Source organism: Schistocerca americana, chromosome 6 (assembly GCF_021461395.2).
Source record: "Schistocerca americana isolate TAMUIC-IGC-003095 chromosome 6, iqSchAmer2.1, whole genome shotgun sequence".
Taxonomy (NCBI): domain Eukaryota; kingdom Metazoa; phylum Arthropoda; class Insecta; order Orthoptera; family Acrididae; genus Schistocerca; species Schistocerca americana.
The window spans coordinates 145,173,864-145,192,521 of record NC_060124.1 but is presented as its reverse complement, the minus strand read 5'-3'; the positions used below and the strand labels follow the sequence as shown (position 1 = coordinate 145,192,521).

General features: G+C 43.4%; 1 protein-coding gene across 1 annotated transcript in view; it reads right to left on the bottom strand.

The window, feature by feature from the left end:
* Window positions 1-18,658, bottom strand: part of LOC124620013 (protein CBFA2T3-like) — a 194,950-nt gene that overhangs the window by 140,892 nt on the left and 35,400 nt on the right. The window contains exons 2-3 of the mRNA XM_047146679.1: window positions 8,765-8,892; window positions 6,625-6,771 (exon numbers count right to left, since the gene is read on the bottom strand). Of these exons, the coding sequence (XP_047002635.1) occupies window positions 6,625-6,771; window positions 8,765-8,892 (275 nt within the window). The remainder of the gene's footprint in view (window positions 1-6,624; window positions 6,772-8,764; window positions 8,893-18,658) is intronic.

Genomic DNA, 18,658 nt, shown 5'->3' with positions numbered 1-18,658 from the left:
CGCGACCGCTGCGTCGCAGGTACGAACCCTGCCTCGGGCATGGATGTGTGTGCTGTCCTTAGGTTAGTTAGGTTTAAGTAGTTCTAAGTTCTAGGGGACTGATGACCTCAGAAGTTAAGTCCCATGGTGCTCAGAGCCATTTGAACCATTTTTTGAATCAATGCACAGTGAAGGGTGACGGATGACTCGCCCAACGACTCACCGTGGTTTTGTTCGCTGCCAAGTCTCTATTGTCATTCTGTAAGCGCCTATGAATATCAGCGATGCTCATGTTTCCTCCGAAAGAATCTCAATGACAGCGCTCTGCTTGCAACGCATCTCCGTTTCAGATGTCATTTTAAAGACTACGTACACCTCTGCCACCTATCGGAACTACACGAAACTATAGGGGCTGAAGCGGGATATACCACGGTGTCCCACAACAAATTCCGCAATTTTTCAACAGAAATTGGCAGAGAAAAAAATGTGTTGCATTATTATTCAACGCACCTTGCATACTGTTTCCTGTGACCGCTCACGCTGATGGCCGTTTGGTGATTGCTTTTGGTGTAACCTCTATTTTTTTTTTTTTACTGTCTCAAGATTAAATATTTGATCTGCTTTCTGTATCCTAACTTCAGGTTTCATTCTGTGTGCTTATCGGAGTAGTATTTAAAAGATCAAAGATTTTTGAAGTGTTTCAGGCAGCCGCTGACATTACGTTGTTGTTGAGGTCTTCAGTCCTGTGACTGGTTTGATGCAGCTCTCCATGCTACTCTATCCTGTACAAGCTTCTTCATCTCCCAGTACTTACTGCAACCTACATCCTTCTGAATCTTCTTAGTGTATTCATCTCTTGGTCTCCCTCTACGATTTTTACCCTCCACGCTGCCCACCAATGCTAAATTTGTGATCCCTTGATGCCTCAGAACATGTCCTACCAACCGATCCCTTCTTCTAGTCCAGTTGTGCCACAAACTCCTCTTCTCCCCAATTCTATTCAATACCTCCTCGTTAGCTATGTGATCTACCCCTCTAATCTTCAGCATTCTTCCGCTGTTCGTCAGTCTTCGGCGGCTGGCGCGCTGCCAAGATAGCCTTGAGCCGCCTTATCGGCGGGGTCAAAGGTCACGGGCTCGGAGAGCTGACGTAACATGCTGTTGCATACTCTATGTCGACAGATTCTAGATGTACCCTTGTCCGGTTTTCAGCTACGCTACAGATCAATTTATTTATGAAAATACAAAGTACAATCTCCAACAAATTTTACATATTCACATGTACCTTTACCTTTTATCCATATAAATACAGTCTCATTTACAGATATCTTACGTCTATTACGTGTATACAAGGAAAAGGGTGAGGGTGACATATATGATGATTTGCCAAAGTCTTTATTTGCATTTTCACAAACGTGGTATGTGCGGTAGGCTATGACGTCACGGTCGATGAAGGTTTCGAGTCCCGATACATTGGGTACGCCTGTACCACCTCGTACAATTGCGACGGTTAGCCAACCATTACCATGGGAGAACGTATCGTTCAGATCAATACTGAAGTTCAGTCTACATCCACAGAAGACAGCGGGTCCATCTAGTAGTGAATGTGCAGCGACAGATTCTTCTTCTTGTCGGCAGCAGATGTTGTCATTTCGACGTCTTCTATTGTTTTATATATTGTCTGTCTTGCACGGCGACGGTGTCATATATGTCACCCCCACCCTTTTCCTTGTATACACGTAATAGACGTAAGATATCTGTAAATGAGACTGTATTTATATGGCTAAAAGGTAAAGGTACATGTGAATATGTATAATTTGTTGGAGATTGTACTTTGTATTTTCATAAATAAATTGATCTGTAGCGTAGCTGAAAACCGGACAAGGGTACATCTAGAATCTGTCGACATAGAGTATGCAACAGCATGTTACGTCAGCTCTCCGAGCCCGTGACCTTTGACCCCGCCGATAAGGCGGCTCAAGGCTATCTTGGCAGCGCGCCAGCCGCCGAAGACTGACGAACAGCGGACGCTTATATTCTCTTCTTGACCAAACTACACTCCTGGAAATGGAAAAAATAACACATTGACACCGGTGTGTCAGACCCACCATACTTGCTCCGGACACTGCGAGAGGGCTGTACAAGCAATGATCACACGCACGGCACAGTGGACACACCAGGAACCGCGGTGTTGGCCGTCGAATGGCGCTAGCTGCGCAGCATTTGTGCACCGCCGCCGTCAGTGTCAGCCAGTTTGGCGTGGCATACGGAGCTCCATCGCAGTCTTTAACACTGGTAGCATGCCGCGACAGCGTGGACGTGAACCGTATGTGCAGTTGACGGACTTTGAGCGAGGGCGTATAGTGGGCATGCGGGAGGCCGGGTGGACGTACCGCCGAATTGCTCAACACGTGGGGCGTGAGGTCTCCACAGTACATCGATGTTGTCGCCAGTGGTCGGCGGAAGGTGCACGTGCCCGTCGACCTGGGACCGGACCGCAGCGACGCACGGATGCACGCCAAGACCGTAGGATCCTACGCAGTGCCGTAGGGGACCGCACCGCCACTTCCCAGCAAATTAGGGACACTGTTACTCCTGGGGTATCGGCGAGGACCATTCGCAACCGTCTCCATGAAGCTGGGCTACGGTCCCGCACACCGTTAGGCCGTCTTCCGCTCACGCCCCAACATCGTGCAGCCCGCCTCCAGTGGTGTCGCGACAGGCGTGAATGGAGGGACGAATGGAGACGTGTCGTCTTCAGCGATGAGAGTCGCTTCTGCCTTGGTGCCAATGATGGTCGTATGCGTGTTTGGCGCCGTGCAGGTGAACGCCACAATCAGGACTGCATACGACCGAGGCACACAGGGCCAACACCCGGCATCATGGTGTGGGGAGCGATCTCGAGGGGACACTGAATAGTGCACGGTACATCCAAACCGTCATCGAACCCATCGTTCTACCATTCCTAGACCGGCAAGGGAACTTGCTGTTTCAACAGGACAATGCACGTCCGCATGTATCCCGTGCCACCCAACGTGCTCTAGAAGGTGTAAGTCAACTACCCTGGCCAGCAAGATCTCCGGATCTGTCCCCCATTGAGCATGTTTGGGACTGGATGAAGCGTTGTCTCACGCGGTCTGCACGTCCAGCACGAACGCTGGTCCAACCGAGGCGCCAGGTGGAAATGGCATGGCAAGCCGTTCCACAGGACTACATCCAGCATCTCTACGATCGTCTCCATGGGAGAATAGCAGCCTGCATTGCTGCGAAATGTGGATATACACTGTACTAGTGCCGACATTGTGCATGCTCTGTTGCCTGTGTCTATGTGCCTGTGGTTCTGTCAGTGTGATCATGTGATGTATCTGACCCCAGGAATGTGTCAATAAAGTTTCCCCTTCCTGGGACAATGAATTCACGGTGTTCTTATTTCAATTTCCAGGAGTGTATTTATCGCCCATGTTTCACTTCCATACATGGCTACACTCCATAAAAATACTTTCAGAAATGGCTTCCTGAGACTTAAATCTATACTCGATGTTAACAAATTTCTCTTCTTCAGAAACGCTTTCCTTGCCATTGCCAGTCTACATTTTATATCCTCTCTACTTCGACCATCATCAGTTATTTTGCTCCCCAAATAGCAAAACTCCTTTACTACTTTAAGCCTCTCATTTCCTAATCTAATTCCCTCAGCATCACCCGACTTAATTCGACTACATTCCATTATCCTTGTTTTGCTTTTGTTGATGTTCATCTTCCAGGTCCTTTGCTGTCTCTGACAGACTTACAATGTCATCGGCGAACCTCAAAGTTTTTATTTCTTCTCCATGGCTTTTAATACCTGCTCCGAATTTTTCTTTTGTTTCCTTTACAGCTTACTCAATATACAGATTGAATGACATCTGGCCGTGCGGTTAAAGGCGCTTCAGTCTGGAACCGCGTGACCGCTACGGTCGCAGGTTCGAATCCTGCCTCGGGCATGGATGTGTGTGATGTCCTTAGGTTAGTTAGGTTTAATTAGTTCTAGGTTCTAGGCGACTGATGACCTCAGAAGTTGAGTCGCATAGTGCTCAGAGCCATTTTTTGAATGACATCGGGGAGAGGTTTCAACCCTGTTTCATTCCCTTCCCAACCACTGCTTCCCTTTCATGCTCCTCGACTCTTATAACTGCCAATTGGTTTCTGTACAAATCGTAAATAGCCTTTCGCTCCCTGTGTTTTACCCCTGCCACCTTCAGAATTTGAAAGAGAGTATTCCAGTCAACATTGTCAAAAGCTTTCTCTAAGTCTACAAATGCTATAAACGTATGTTTGCCTTTCCTTGATCTTTCTTCTAAGATAAGTCGTAAGGTCAGTATTGCCTCACGTGTTCCATCATTTCCACGAAATCCAAACTGATCTTCCCCGAGGTTGGGTTCTACCAGTTTTTCCATTCGTCTGTAAAAAATTCGCGTTAGTATTTTGCAGCTATGACTTATTACACTGATATTTCGGTAATTTTCACATCTGTCAACACCTGCTTTCTTTGGGATTGGAATTATTATATTATTCTTGAAGCCTGAGGGTATTTCACCTGTCTCATACATCTTGCTCACCAGATGGTAGAGTTTTGTCAGGACTGGCTCTCCCAAGGCCGTCAGTAGTTCTAATTGAATGTTGTCTATTCCCGGGGCCTTGTTTCGACTCAGGTCTTTCAGTGCTCTGTCAAACTCTTCACGCAGTATCGTATTTCCCATTTCATCTTCATCTACATCCTCTTCCATTTCCATAATATTGTCCTCAAGTACATCGCCCTTGTATAGACCCTCTATATACTCCTTCCACCTTTCTGCTTTCACTTCTTTGTTTAGAACTGGGTTTCCATCTGAGCTCTTGATATTCATACAAGTGGCTCTCTTTTCTCCAAAGGTCTCCTTAATTTCCCTGTAGGCAGTATCTATCTTACCCCTAGTGAGGTAAGCCTCTAAATCCTTACATTTGTCCTCTAGCCATCCCTGCTCAGCCATTTTGCACTTCCTGTCGATATGGAAATTAAAATCTTAAAAGATAGCCCAGTGGAGGGCTTTGCTTCCTAAAGGTTTTTGTTCAAGAGTTACTTTCTACGTTTTAACTCACACATGTTGTTAGGGTGATCTCTGTTTAGATTTATTTTTTGCGAAAGTCCAGATCGATTCATTTTAAGAATTTTATTCCAATAACTAGTTTTGACAGAAACGTGCTGTTATCTCCAGATTGGTATTAAACGGTATGAAAAGAAAATAGGTAACCAGTAATCTACGCAAGACACAACCATTTTTTGGTATGATCCAAATTTTTTACAAATACTTTTACATACCTTTGCGTATATGTTCACATATATGTACCGTCGTCGTTTTGAGAACAAATTATAAATACATTGAAAAACTTCACATGGTTTGTCATTTACAAAACAGAATGCTCCCAGATTGGTTGACAGATGAATAAAAGGTAAAAGTACCGCAAACCAGTGAAGTTAAAACTACACGTCATGTCGACGACCTTACGTGGACTAAACGGAGGCACCGCAGAGTCCTTGTGACTTTCCGTGTAAAGATTTACCTTTGTGATTTCTGTAGTACATACTATGCTTTTCAAACTTTATGAGACTAATTTCAAAATATTTCAGTATACCGTCGGTTGATACGTTCTGGTAACTCATTTAAAACGTTGTTGGCCACCTGAGGCAGATTGTTAAATTCTGATGTTCTTCGTTGTGGTAATTTAATCTGAACTCTGTCACTGCTAGTTAACAAATGCAATTTTTTGTTAAAATTAAGCTCATCTTGGTTGCGGAATAAGGAGAACTACCGACCGCAGCTGTTTAAAAATTGTATTTAAACACACTGATTACCTTGAAAGGGCTTGGTTAATTACTTTGTTCCCTATTCTATGGCCTTCAAAGAAGGCTAATAGTTGCAGTTGTTCGTAATATTTTATTGCGTAGTCACATTATTCTGTGTGTTTACCAGAGCAGAAAAGTTAATATGGTGTATACCGTTTTTCTAAAGTGACCGCCTGGAGCATTTAGAGAGCTAGTACTTCTTGTTGTTTTTGATGTTTTATTTTATTTTCAAATAAACTAATTGAAATGGTATCACCAATCTAGCTCTATCGTATCAAAAACATTTGCCAAACTTCTTGTTTTCGCATTGCACTCTGAAACAATGATTTTTTAAAATCTAGAAACCTCAATAATAGCTGCAAAGTGGTCGTATCTACATTGTTGCAATAACCTAGTTTCACTTTACAGAGCTCAAAATGTCGTCGTAAATGCCTTTCGATTTCGATTTTTTTGGTGGCGCCATTTTACACAAATATTAATTTCTTTTTTTCCTTTATCAGTAAAAAAATTACGATGAATAAAGAAACACGTATTCTTTAAATGCCAAACTACGAGTAGTACCAGAATTTATTATTGTTATGTCCGCCGTGTTGTAAAGTTAAACTCTTATTTGACAGAACATGGGTTCTGTCTCCTATTTAGCACCCATACAACCGTATTTCCTTACTCTACTGTACAGTTTATGTGGAACTGCTTTTAAGTTGTGATAAAAAACGAGTCCACTGGCTGGACCCGGTCCAACGCCGAAGAATCATCCCAGGAACGCTGCAAGCGGTTTCTCACCTGTTTAGCGGTCCTGGCCAGTGCTGCCAACTGCGCTTGCAGCAGCGGAAGGTGCGCCCTAAGGAAGGGCACCACGAAGGGCCGCAGCGGGAAGTTGGTAGCCTCCTGTAGGGACGAGTGGAACTCCTCCACGGTGAGAGCGCCGGTCTGCAAATAAGAAAACAGCTCAGCTTACTTGCGACGTCACAATACGGTGGTCAGGGCCCAGTGTCTACAACAGCAGCAATCATTTACAGGTGAGTTTGTACGTATGTGTCTGTACTTGGTTCAAATGGCTCTAAGTACTAAGGGACTTAACATCTGAGGTCATCAGTCCCCTAGACTTAGAACTACTTTAACCTAATTAACCTAAGGACATCACACACATCTAGGTGTTGCCAGTTTTATGGCAATAATACGCAAGCGACAAAATTTTGTAACAGACGTTTTTGTACTGTTAGTATTCAAGTAATCAAGTAATCACAAGAGCGCCAGAATTTTTCTTATATATTCAAGGTGAGTCAGGAGGAAAAGTACACGCTTTGAGGGTGATAGCATTAGTGATACTGAAAAAAAACTTCATATGGGCATAGGCCCTATTTCCAATGATTTCCGAGATAGAACAAATTTAGTATCACTTTTGTACATTTTTCTTGAATAACTCGAAAACTGCACCCTCCAGTGAAAACGTGTCACAGTACACAATTAAAATACATTAAGGTCCTAGACACTTTTCTCTCTAGGGCCTGTAGTTTTCGAGAAGAGAGCCTAAGGGTATTGAAAATATCGCGCGACGCGCATGCGCTTTATCTTAGGTAGTGTTTGAAGGGCAGTTTGAGGTAGTTTCCCGACTCGATAGACCACAAGTGTCCTGTATCAAACTATTCGTCTCAACTTCCTCTACACTACTGTGGTACGTTGTAAACAATGATAATGTTTGAGTAATGTTGTTGCTGTGGTTGTAAGTAGGCTGTTTAGGTTTTTATGTTGGTAACGCCACGGAACGCTCTGTATGAAAATCACTGACTGTGCTGTGTGAAGTCTGTGGCTGGTTTGTATTGTTGGAATATTCGCTATTGTAATGTTCGGCAGTTGGATGTGAACAGCGCGTAGCGTTGCGCAGTTGGAGGTGAGCCGCCAGCAATGGTGGATGTGGGGAGAGAGTTGGCAGAGATTTGAGAGCGGAAGATCTGGACGTGTGTCCATCAGAAAGAGTAAATTTGTAATACTGGATATCATGAACTAATATATATGATGACTTTTGAAGATTATTAAGGTAAATACGTTGTTTGTTCTTTATCAAAATCTTTCATTTGCTAACTATGCCCGTCACTAGTTAGTGCCTCCAGTAGTTAGAATCTTTTATTTAGCTGGCAGTATAGGCGCTCGCTGTATTGCAGTAGTTCGAGTAACGAAGATTTTTGTGACGTAAGTAATTCATGAAAGGTATAAGTTATTGTTAGTCACGGCCATTCGTTTGTAGGGATTATTGAAAGTCAGATTGCGTTGCGCTAAAATATTGTGTGTCAGTTTAGTGATGATCAGAATAAGTAAAGAGAGAAATGTCTGAGTACGTTCAGTTTTGCTCAGCTGTTTGTAAATCAAATAACGTAAGAGGTTTATCAGCACAGTAATTCATTAACTTTTCAAAGGGGCGTTTCATGGTCTTCAGTCCTGAGACTGGTCTGATGCAGCACTCCATGCTACTCTATCCTGTGGGAGCTTCTTCATCTCCCATTACCTTCTGCAATCTACATCCTTCTTAGTCTGTTCATCTCTTGGTCTCCCTCCACGCTGCCCACCAATACTAAATTGGTGATCCCTTGCTGCCTCAGAACATGTCCTACCAACCGATCCCTTCTTCTAATCAAGGTGTGCCACAAATTTCTCTTCTCCCCAGTGCTATTCAGTACCTTCTCATTAGTTATGTGATCTGCCCATCTAATCTTCAGCATTCTTCTAGCACAGAGTAATACAGACAATAAATAACAATGTACATTCCATGTGTTCTGTCTCGGAGACCATTCGGGCGTATGCCCTCTGACGTATTTCGCTGAGACTCACTAATACTATCACCGATGAAAGCATGTACCTTTCCTCCTGACACACCCTGTTTAAGGCAAATACACCTGTGAGACGTAAACGTGCGCTGTGTACTGACCACCAGGGAGAGGACGAGCGCCCGCACGCGGTCTCCCGTGTCTGGTCCGATGTCGGAGCCGAACTGCACCAGCGTGCTGAGGAAGCGCTTCAGCTTGCCCAGCAGCAGCGGGCTGCGGCCCTCGCAGCCTGCAACACACCACACGGGTCTTGTCTCGCTGAAACAGAACTTGCGTCAGTCTCATTCAAACCAAAAGCAACCTCCGTCGTGTTGTAAGATGTACAGGGTGTGTAATACTATTGCGACAAAACAACTATGAATTCTTACACACTGTTACTTAACACTTCTTTCAAGTATATGTAGGGGCTACAGTGAATTTCTTCTCCGTAGTTGTATTACACTACTGGCCATTAAGATTGCTACACCAAGAAGAAATGCAGTTGATAAACGAGTATTCATTGGACAACTATATTACACTAGACCGGACATGTGATTACGTTTTCACGCAATTTGGGTCCATAGATCCTGAGAAATCAGTACCCAGAACAACCACCTCTGGCCGTAATAACGGCCTTGATACGCCTCGGCATTGAGTCAAACAGAGCTTAGATGCCGTGAACACGTAGAGCTGACCATGCAGCTTCAACACGATACCATAGTTCATCAAGAGTACTGACTGGTGTATTGTGACGAGCCAGTTGCTCGGCAACCATTGACCAGAAGTTTTCATTTGGTGAGAGATCTGGAGAATGTGCTGGCCAGGGCAGCAGTAATACATTATATGCATCCAGAAAGACCCGTGCAGGACCTACAAACATGAGGTCGTGCATTATCCTGCTGAAATGTAGGGTTTCGCAGGGATCGAATGAAGGGTAGATCCAGGGGTCTTAACTCATCTGAAATGTAACGTCCACTGTTCAAAGTGCCGTCAATGCGAACAAGAGGTGACCGAGACGTATACCATCACGCCGAGTGATACGCCAGTATGGCGATGACGAATACACGCTTCCAATGTGCGTTCACCGCGATGTCGCCAAACACGGATGCGACCATCATGATGCTATAAACAGAACATGGATTCATCCGAAACAATGACGTTTTGCCATTCGTGCACCCAGGTTCGTCGTTGAGTGCACCATCGCAGGCGCTCCTGTCTGTGACGCAGCGTCAAGGGTAACCGCAGCCATGGTCTCCGAGCTGATAGTCCATGCTCCTGCATACGTCGTTGAACTGTTCGTGCAGATGGTTGTTGTCTTGCAAACGTTCCCATCGCCTCATGGATCGAGACGTGGCTGCACGATCCGTTATAGCCGTGCGGATAAGATGCCTGTCATCTCGACTGCTAGTGATACGAGGCCGTTGGGATCCAGTACGGCGTTCCGTATTACCCTCCTGAACCCACCGATTCCATATTCTGCTGACAGACATTGGATCTCGACCAACGCGAGCAGCAGTGTCGCAATACGATAAACTGCAATCGCGATAGGCTACAATCCGACCTTTATCAAAGTCGGAAACGTGATGGTACGCATTTCTCCTCCTTACACGAGGCATCACAACAACGTTTCACCACGCAACGGCGGTCAACTGCTGTTTGTGTTTGAGAAATCGGTTGGAAACTTTCCTCATGTCAACACGTTGTAGGTGTCGCCACCGGCGCCAACCTTGTGTGAATGCTCTGAAAAGCTAATCATTTGCATATCACATCATTTTCTTCCTGTCGGTTAAATTTCGCGTCTGTAGCACGTCATCTTCGTGGTGTAGCAATTTTAATGGCCAGTAGTGTACATACCCTAAGAGCGGCCACTTTCAGTTCTGGGCGAAATGTTGGTATATTTTACAAGATGGAGCGGTCTACAACGCAGACTAATTTTATGGAAACTGACTCTTGCCATGAAAACTCGCGAACTTACAATAATAACAAGTTCAGTCTGAAAGTGAACAGAGCACCATAGCACTGAATTCCTCTGGCACTTTGTAATTAAACTGTTACACTTTCATTGTCTACTGAAGAGCACCATACCCAATTTGACAAACTACAAGAAATCAGTCAAATTTCACTTCCAAGTTTTTATATTTATATTTTAAAACCCTTAATATTATTTGCATCATGTTCACATATGTATCAATACAAAATGTATGTTTGAACTGTGTTTCATTCAGAATTGTGTAATTTATTCTTTTCGGAAGTTTTGTTGTTGAAATTACATTTGAAATTATTATTATTACTATTGATTATGCAAACATCCGTAAGAATCTGTAGACTGTGATGTGAACTGACTACTTTTTGTCGCAAGTTCTTTGGTGTGAAATTTTGACAAGTTGGAGTCGTAAGTTCGTCTTCGTATCGTTTGGATGTGTTTTAAGGAGAAATGTATTCAAAATGTTGATTAAAGTGTACAAGACGGAAAACAAGGGGCTGTGACAGTTCATCATAATGTCGACAACTAGAACGAGTACTAACGGACACCAAGAGAATATAACTGGAAGCTCGTTTGTAATGACTTCAGTTTAAATTCATGGGCAGTCTAATCTTTTTCTCTCATTTATTCTTAAGGTACTGAGTAAATACGATGCAACCAGTTTCACGGAAGATGTCTGTGAGGTTTCGTAACCAGAAATGAAGTTTGTAAATTGGAATAGAAATAAGAGGCGAAGTACAACCTCCAGCCAGGTTCCACAGAAGTACCACAATTTCATAAAACTGATTTGTTATTTACATTCTTCTCCTAACCGAGCAGGTAGGCAGGCAACAGCACTACTATTGATTTAATGATTCAAATATATGAACACAATAATCTCTAACGTTATTTTCTGAAGTCAACTGCCTTTTGACTGGTTCGATAGTGGCCTGCATCTTTTCCTAAGCTCTTAATTTATGTGTAACTTCTGCATTCAACATCCTCTTTGTCTTTGTCTGTTAAAATGGATTACTGATAAATCCGTTATTTCAGGTCTGGTCGTTTAACGATTTTCAGTTGAAGAATTAGGATAATTTTCTGCTTCGGCACAAGTAAGAAAAGTAATAAATTAAGCCTCTATAGGTTGCTTTACATATACTAGTCTCAGACTGTATCTACTATCGTCCTCCCCCCCCCCCCTCCCCCCACCGCTTCTTTTACATCACTTTCCAGCATCAGGTTGCCTCTTCCTTGACGCTGCAGCAGAGCTCCCAGTGATACGCCCTTCCTTCCCGCAGGAGTCTACCACGAACTTTTGCTTCACAAACCAGTACTTATTCGTCTCATACTTTGTCTGTCCGCTTAATCTGTAACATTCTGCGTTATTGCCGTATTTTAACTGATTCCAGTTTCTCCTTCTCCATATTTCTGGCGCTCAATTTCTACGTATCAGTGCAATAAAATGATATTCTCCAGACGTACACATTCGGGAACTCTTTCCTCATTTTCATATTAATATCTGATGCTGTGGCGCAGCAATATGCCTCGGAAGTTAGGAAGCCTTGAGATGCTTCTTATGCTGTTCAGTGGTGCGGTTGTGCACTGAATGCATCTCCACGCTGGCAAGTTTGCCACTTGTCGTCTCTGAGCGCGCTTGTTGGTTGCAGGCCCAGTCACATGCATGTACACTTGCAGTACATTTAAACCTCTCACTGACCCGTGAATTAATAAAGTCATTTACCGTACACCAATCGAGATGAAATTTTGTGTAGCTTTTGATAATACCAATAGTTAACTTCTGTACGAGTTTCAGTACAATACCTGAAATAATTTCGGTTATATTTAGAGCGACCTGAAAAACTTCCCATTAGAAGCTACATCCTGACATACTAAAGTATTTTTGTAAATCAATCAGAGGATGACTTAAAGTAGCACTTGTATGATACACAGTTAATTAGACAGTATTATGTTTGTAACAGTAAAAGTTACGTAATTTTTTAGTTTTCAAACAGTAATTACTATATTCATTTATTTGTCGTTATTATTTTCATTTGTCGTGCTGTCAGAGTGAGTGTGGGAGTATATTCTTGGGATCTGTTAATAGCGAATGAACGCTAATGATGATTGAGCGTGTGAATCGTATTGTGTAATCGAGCAGTGTGTCGCGCACACGGTATGATATCCATAACATTAAGTGGCTAGAACCCAAATCTTGCCCTCTTTTCTTAATACTAGTGAAGATGTGAGTACATTAAGTTTATTTTTCCTTCAAAGCACTAAGTTTGGCAAATGATAAAAGTAAATTCGGGACTGGGTATTGGTCAAGAAGGGAAGTTACCATGGTGTCAGCAAAAAAGCAACGAAGCTGATTGGCTATAGCATGTTCCAGCCAGTCAGAATTGAGAACGATGCCGCATTCTGGAAGGGAGAAAGATTTATTCGCCATTGTCTGCCAGAGGCAGTAACATGAGAACATGAGGTTAGACGTCCGAGTAATTTTGTAAAAGTGTTGTACGTTGCTTCCGCCGAGAAGGAGAGTGTTTCGAAAAATAACGAGATTTGACGTAAGCAACGTTACCGGAAGTTTTGAGAATTTTAGTGAATTTACGAGACTTTATTTCAGTGGGTTAGCACGGCCTTCACAGACGCGAGCGCTTTCTAACTTTGAGCGAGCAAGTCAGAAAATTTGTGAATGCAAAAAACGATTTCGAAAAGAAATTTATGAAACTTACGTATAACAGTGTTTTTTGGGAAAATTACGCAGAGCGTGTGAAAAATGGGCGATGAAAGACAGTAACAAGTTGGGTCGGTAGATATCGAGTAGCTGCTCTGATTGCCAGACCGAATTCCACTCACAGTGTTGTGTTAAAGGAGAATTCTGTTGCTCCTGATTTAACAAGCCTTAATATTGTTTTTGACGAACCCATAACTGTTTGAATGGCTCTTTTTGATGTATCGAAAAGCTTCCATCCACGCTTTCCTATCGAACGCCTCCTTAGTACACACATGGTGGAACTGCGAGGCAGTGCGGTAAGGCGGGTTGCGCAAGTTGTAGAGGTTATAATCTCGGAAGATTCGTTTGACTGAAAATAACACTGCACAACAGAATTAAAGTATCACTTTTTCGAAACCTCGTAACTCCACGTATTGCGACGCTTAAGTTTGAAATTTGGCTAAAAGGTGCGTACAGCCTTTCTCTGTAAAGGCGCAAAAGTGTGACGCCCTGCGACACTTCGAACAGCAAGGCCACAGCTCAGAAGGTCATCTGGAGGACTAATGCCACCAAATTTCACCACAATTCTCGCAAACGTTGCCGTGGACTAATCACACGACCGGAACGTGGTCACTCCCCCTCTTACCCACATTTAACCCCATCTTTTGAAGCCTCTGAGATGAAGGCCATAACCGCGACGCCCAGCGTTGAAACACGCGATTTTCTTATGAGTGGCCAAGGAAAACATTCCAGACACATTGCGCTCAGAATGTGCACGAAAAGGCCTCAGGGGGAAGCATAAAGTGCGTCAATGTAACGATACTTTTCTTTGGGGCGTTGTTCCCACACAGTTTGCAGTTCGACAGCAACAGGAGGAAGTTCTTCCCAACCTTTGATACTGCTGAAACCTTCGGGCGTTTAAACCCTTCTCTAAGGATATTATGGGGCTGTATATTCACTCAACCTTATCGCACCAGTTTGGAGGAAAGCATGATTGCTGTGGACCGTTGAAATCCATTCGTCAAAATTTGAACTTGATAGAAGCAGATAAGGGTGCTTACGGTTTTTTAGTGGTCCTATTGCGTATCCTTCTGGGGTGTGAACACGGGGGATTCGACATAGACGCATGTGTGAATAAAACCGAAGAGAGTCCATCTGAGACCGCCAGTTCGGCAAAACCCTCCTCAGTGACACCTGCCCATCTTTGTTGGGAATTTTAAAAATGTACCTGTACAGAGAAAATCCATGACGACGGCCTTGGTGCGTGCAGACCAGTAACCCCTTCGATAGTCTCCGATTCCAGATGGCCTACTATCAGGCGCAAGAGCAGGATTGTCGCGGCGATAGAGTAGTTATGTAGCCTACCTGCAGGCGCCTGCTACTGACGTCATGGGGTCTATCTGCAAAGGAAAATTTTAAAGTGCTCAGCAAAGGAGTGTGGGTGACACTTAGGGATTCACCAAATTGGTAGTTCTTCGAGGGACCTTTTGCCATTTTATTCACGTCTGTGTAAATGTCACATCCCCCTGTGATCACACACCGGAGGTCACGAAATAGCAGCGCTGGAAAAGCACAAGCACCCTTAAATGTTTCCGATCACGTTCAAATTTCGTCGAATAGTTTTGAACGGTTCCTAGTGGTTCCACCCCTTACGCAATATCAAAAACTGCGGTCGCACTGCGCTCCAAAAGGTTGCGATTACGTTCAGTGGTGCTGCAGCCAAACAATGTATTTACAGAAAGGCTGAAACGCCCGGCGGTGTCAACATTGTCAAAGGTTGTAAAGAACGTCGTCCTATTGTTTATCGCACTGTGAATAGTCGTTTTCGACCATGAAATGTGTGGGAACCAACTCCCCAAAGAAAGAGGTGATTTCATTGTGGCCTTTTATACTCCCCCCCCCCCCCCCCCCCCCCCCCCCCGCCCTGCTGTCTTTTTGTCCTGATACTGAGCGGCGATGGTGTGGAACCATTTCCTTGGCTACTAACAGGACAACCGCATGATTTTAACTGTGGGTGTCGCGCTTGTGACCTTCATTGCAGAGGCGTCAAAAGAAGGGGTGAAATGTGAGAAAAGGGAATGTGACGACCTTCCACGGCGGCCTTGGGTGGAATTGTGGTGAAATTCGGTGCCAATGCGGCATCATTAACCGATCTTTCACGACATATGGACCACTGAGCTGTGGCCTTTTCTCGCATGTGTCGACACCATGGTATTCGAAGTGTCGTCGAGGCCGATTGTGACATCGCAGGGTGCCACAATGTTGTACCACTACAGAGAAAGGTTGTACGCAACTTTGAGCCAAATTTCAAATTTAAGCATCGCAATGGTTGGGAATCGAGGCATTTTGAAACAGTGAGCATTTAATTCCGTTGTGCAGTGTAGTAGTTATAGTGCATCATCTGAACGTTTATTTTGCCGCATCCCTTGGGCAATTATGGAGTTTCTCAAGATAGCAACTGAAGTGCATCAAAATCGGTTTTCGTAGCGTGCATATTCCATGGTTACGGACGTAGAAATGTATTGCTCGGCGGTGGATGGATTTGTGTCCAGTAATCCACATGAAGTGTTTTTCCGTTCTGTGGCACGGTGTTCCAGCGCGTTCGCAAATCGACATTGAGATCATGAAAAATCAGAATTGTCTCCACCCCGCGACTTACGAAAATATGCTGAATAACTTCGCCATGATTCTGATTTTTCCGAAATGAATCATAGCTGTGAAGTTAGGAAGTGTTTAACAACAAAATGGAACACGTGGTGGTACATGTAAGTCTCAATGAGTGACTGACGTCTGCAGTAACATAAGCATTACGTTAGGAGACTGCAGTACTTTAAAAAAAAATGGTGACAAAGAAAGGTGGGTAATGCAGATATCTAGTAAATGAATGTTTTGTGACTAATGCTATATAACCGATTATGTTGATGTTCGTTAACTTATGACGAACGGAACGTTGTGAAAAATGAAGATTTGTACAGTATCGTATTAGAACACTGATCTTCTGCTTATCGCGAGGAATCATTTTAACTGCGCCCCAGAAGCACACACAGTTTGTTGGCTTGCATGATTTTTTCTTTTTTTCATCCTTCTACTGCATGATTGGAAGCGGCCGGAAAAGAATTCTTTTCCTACGCGAACCTCTTTATCTCAGAGTAGCACTTGCACCATTATCCTCCATTATTTACTGGATGTATTCCAGTCTGTTATCCTCTACAGTTTTTACCCTCTACCACACCATCAATTGGCACGGTAGGAACCCCTAGGCGCTTTAACACTTGTTATCCTGTCCCTGTTTCCTGTCAGTGTTCTCCTTACATTCTGTGGAGAACCTCTTCATTTCTAATACGAGGGCTATTCGGAAAGTAAGGAACGATAGGTCGCGAAATGGAAACCACAGAGAAAATCGAAACTGCTTCATTTGCAACAGGTAGCTACAACTTCTAGCTACTTACCTCCATAGTCGCCGATCCGACTTAGAGGTAGCATTGTACCCACTTTCCAATACCGTCGTTATAGAAGGCAGCCGCCAGTGCTTTCCGCCAATTCTCTGCGGTGGCCTACAGCTCGTTGTCTGTGCCAGAATGTTGTCTTCATAGACAGCGGTTCATGTGAGCAGAGATGAAACACAGATGGAGACAATTACGGGCTGTATTGTGGATAATCAAACATTTCCAATAGAAAACAATGCAGGAGCATCTTCATTGCACCTGCATAATGAGGCTGAGAATTGTCTTGAAGAAGAAACCGCACGACAGTTACGTAATGTTGGCAGCATTGCTTCAGGCGACATTTCTCACCAGGCTCTCGTACTTGGCGGGAGACACTATTGTTCTTGGTATCTTTATGTGCTCCCTGTGTGCTCAGAACTAAAAAGAATGACGTAACGCGAACGACGGGCATACTAGAGACACTAACCAATACACTTGTGCAAAAATTCATCCGATTTTCACTGTGGTTTCCATTTCGCGACCGATCGTTTCTTACTTTCTGAATGACCCTCGTATTATCAGTTCATACAATTTTCAACATCTCAAACGCTTCCGTTCTCTTCCATTTTTCCCAAAGTCCATGATTCACTTCCATACACTGTTGTGTTTTACACGTACATTCTCAGAAATGTATTCCCAAAATAGGGTGGAAGTTAGGTATAAATTGATTTCATTTGATCGGGAATGCCCTCTTTGCCAATGCTAGACTGCTTTTCTTGTCCACTTTGCTTCGCCTGTTATGTGTTATTTTGATTACAAGATAGTAGAATTCTTTGACTTCGTCTCTTCGTGGTTCCCAATTTTGATGTCAGTTTTATTGATATTGCGGAATATACACGAAAATGTACAGCTATAAAAGCCGCCGGAGAACACCTCCAGTCCGATTCAGATTGTCACTGCCACTGCCAATTCTTTTACTTCCAAATATTTCATGGGCCCTCCCAGGCGGGGAAGGGAAACTTCAACCACACTGATCTTAGATTCGGTTCTGTAGACGTATAATTTCATGTATTACTGGTTTTGTTATTATTACTAATTTGTACAAGGCGTAAAGGATAATATACGTTGGCAGTTTTTTATTTCACCATGTATATTTTTCACATTACTGGCCAGTTTCGGCCTTTGGTCATTTTCAAATGTCACATCTGAAATGGCCAAAGGCCGAAACTGGCGAGTAGCACTTTGCGTAACAAAGCTGACAACTACGGTGGTTTGAAAAAGTTTCATCATTTTTAAGCTGCATTTTGGCTGTAGACCTATATATGAAGAAAAAGGCAGGGAGGCTCTTCGCTACAAAATGAATGATACTGAAACACTTTTTCCACCCTAAAAATAGTTTCCCAGTCTGTGTTTTCATTTTTGCAAAATAATTTTGAATATTATGAGGATATCTTTTAGGTGGGCATTCCAGAAGTCTTCTTCCAAGGGAAAGGAAGTTGATCTGTAACTCTCTTGAGGGTCCTATTTGTTGGTGGTCTGATGATATCGCCTACCATTGCAGTCTTTTGTCTTGAACTTTTTCTACTACATCTCGTTGTTCGTATACATTACAATCCCCAATTATTAGGAACTTACTTCCATTCATTAGTACTGCTGTGTGTTGTGAGTACAAATAATTTTGTTAAGATTTTGGTATGAAATGTAGTTAAATTATTTTCTTCTTTTTCTGTGGAAATCGGCATTTCAAATGTGTGCGTTAAAATTGATGTCATTCGTGAATCGTGTATCTGTAACGTAGACATCCTACGAAGGGACACGCTGTTAAAAACTGTTGTAGACATAGTGACATCTATCACCTTTTTGTAGGCTAGCACAGTGGCAAGATAAGTTCCCTGGTCTTTGCAAAAATTATGGT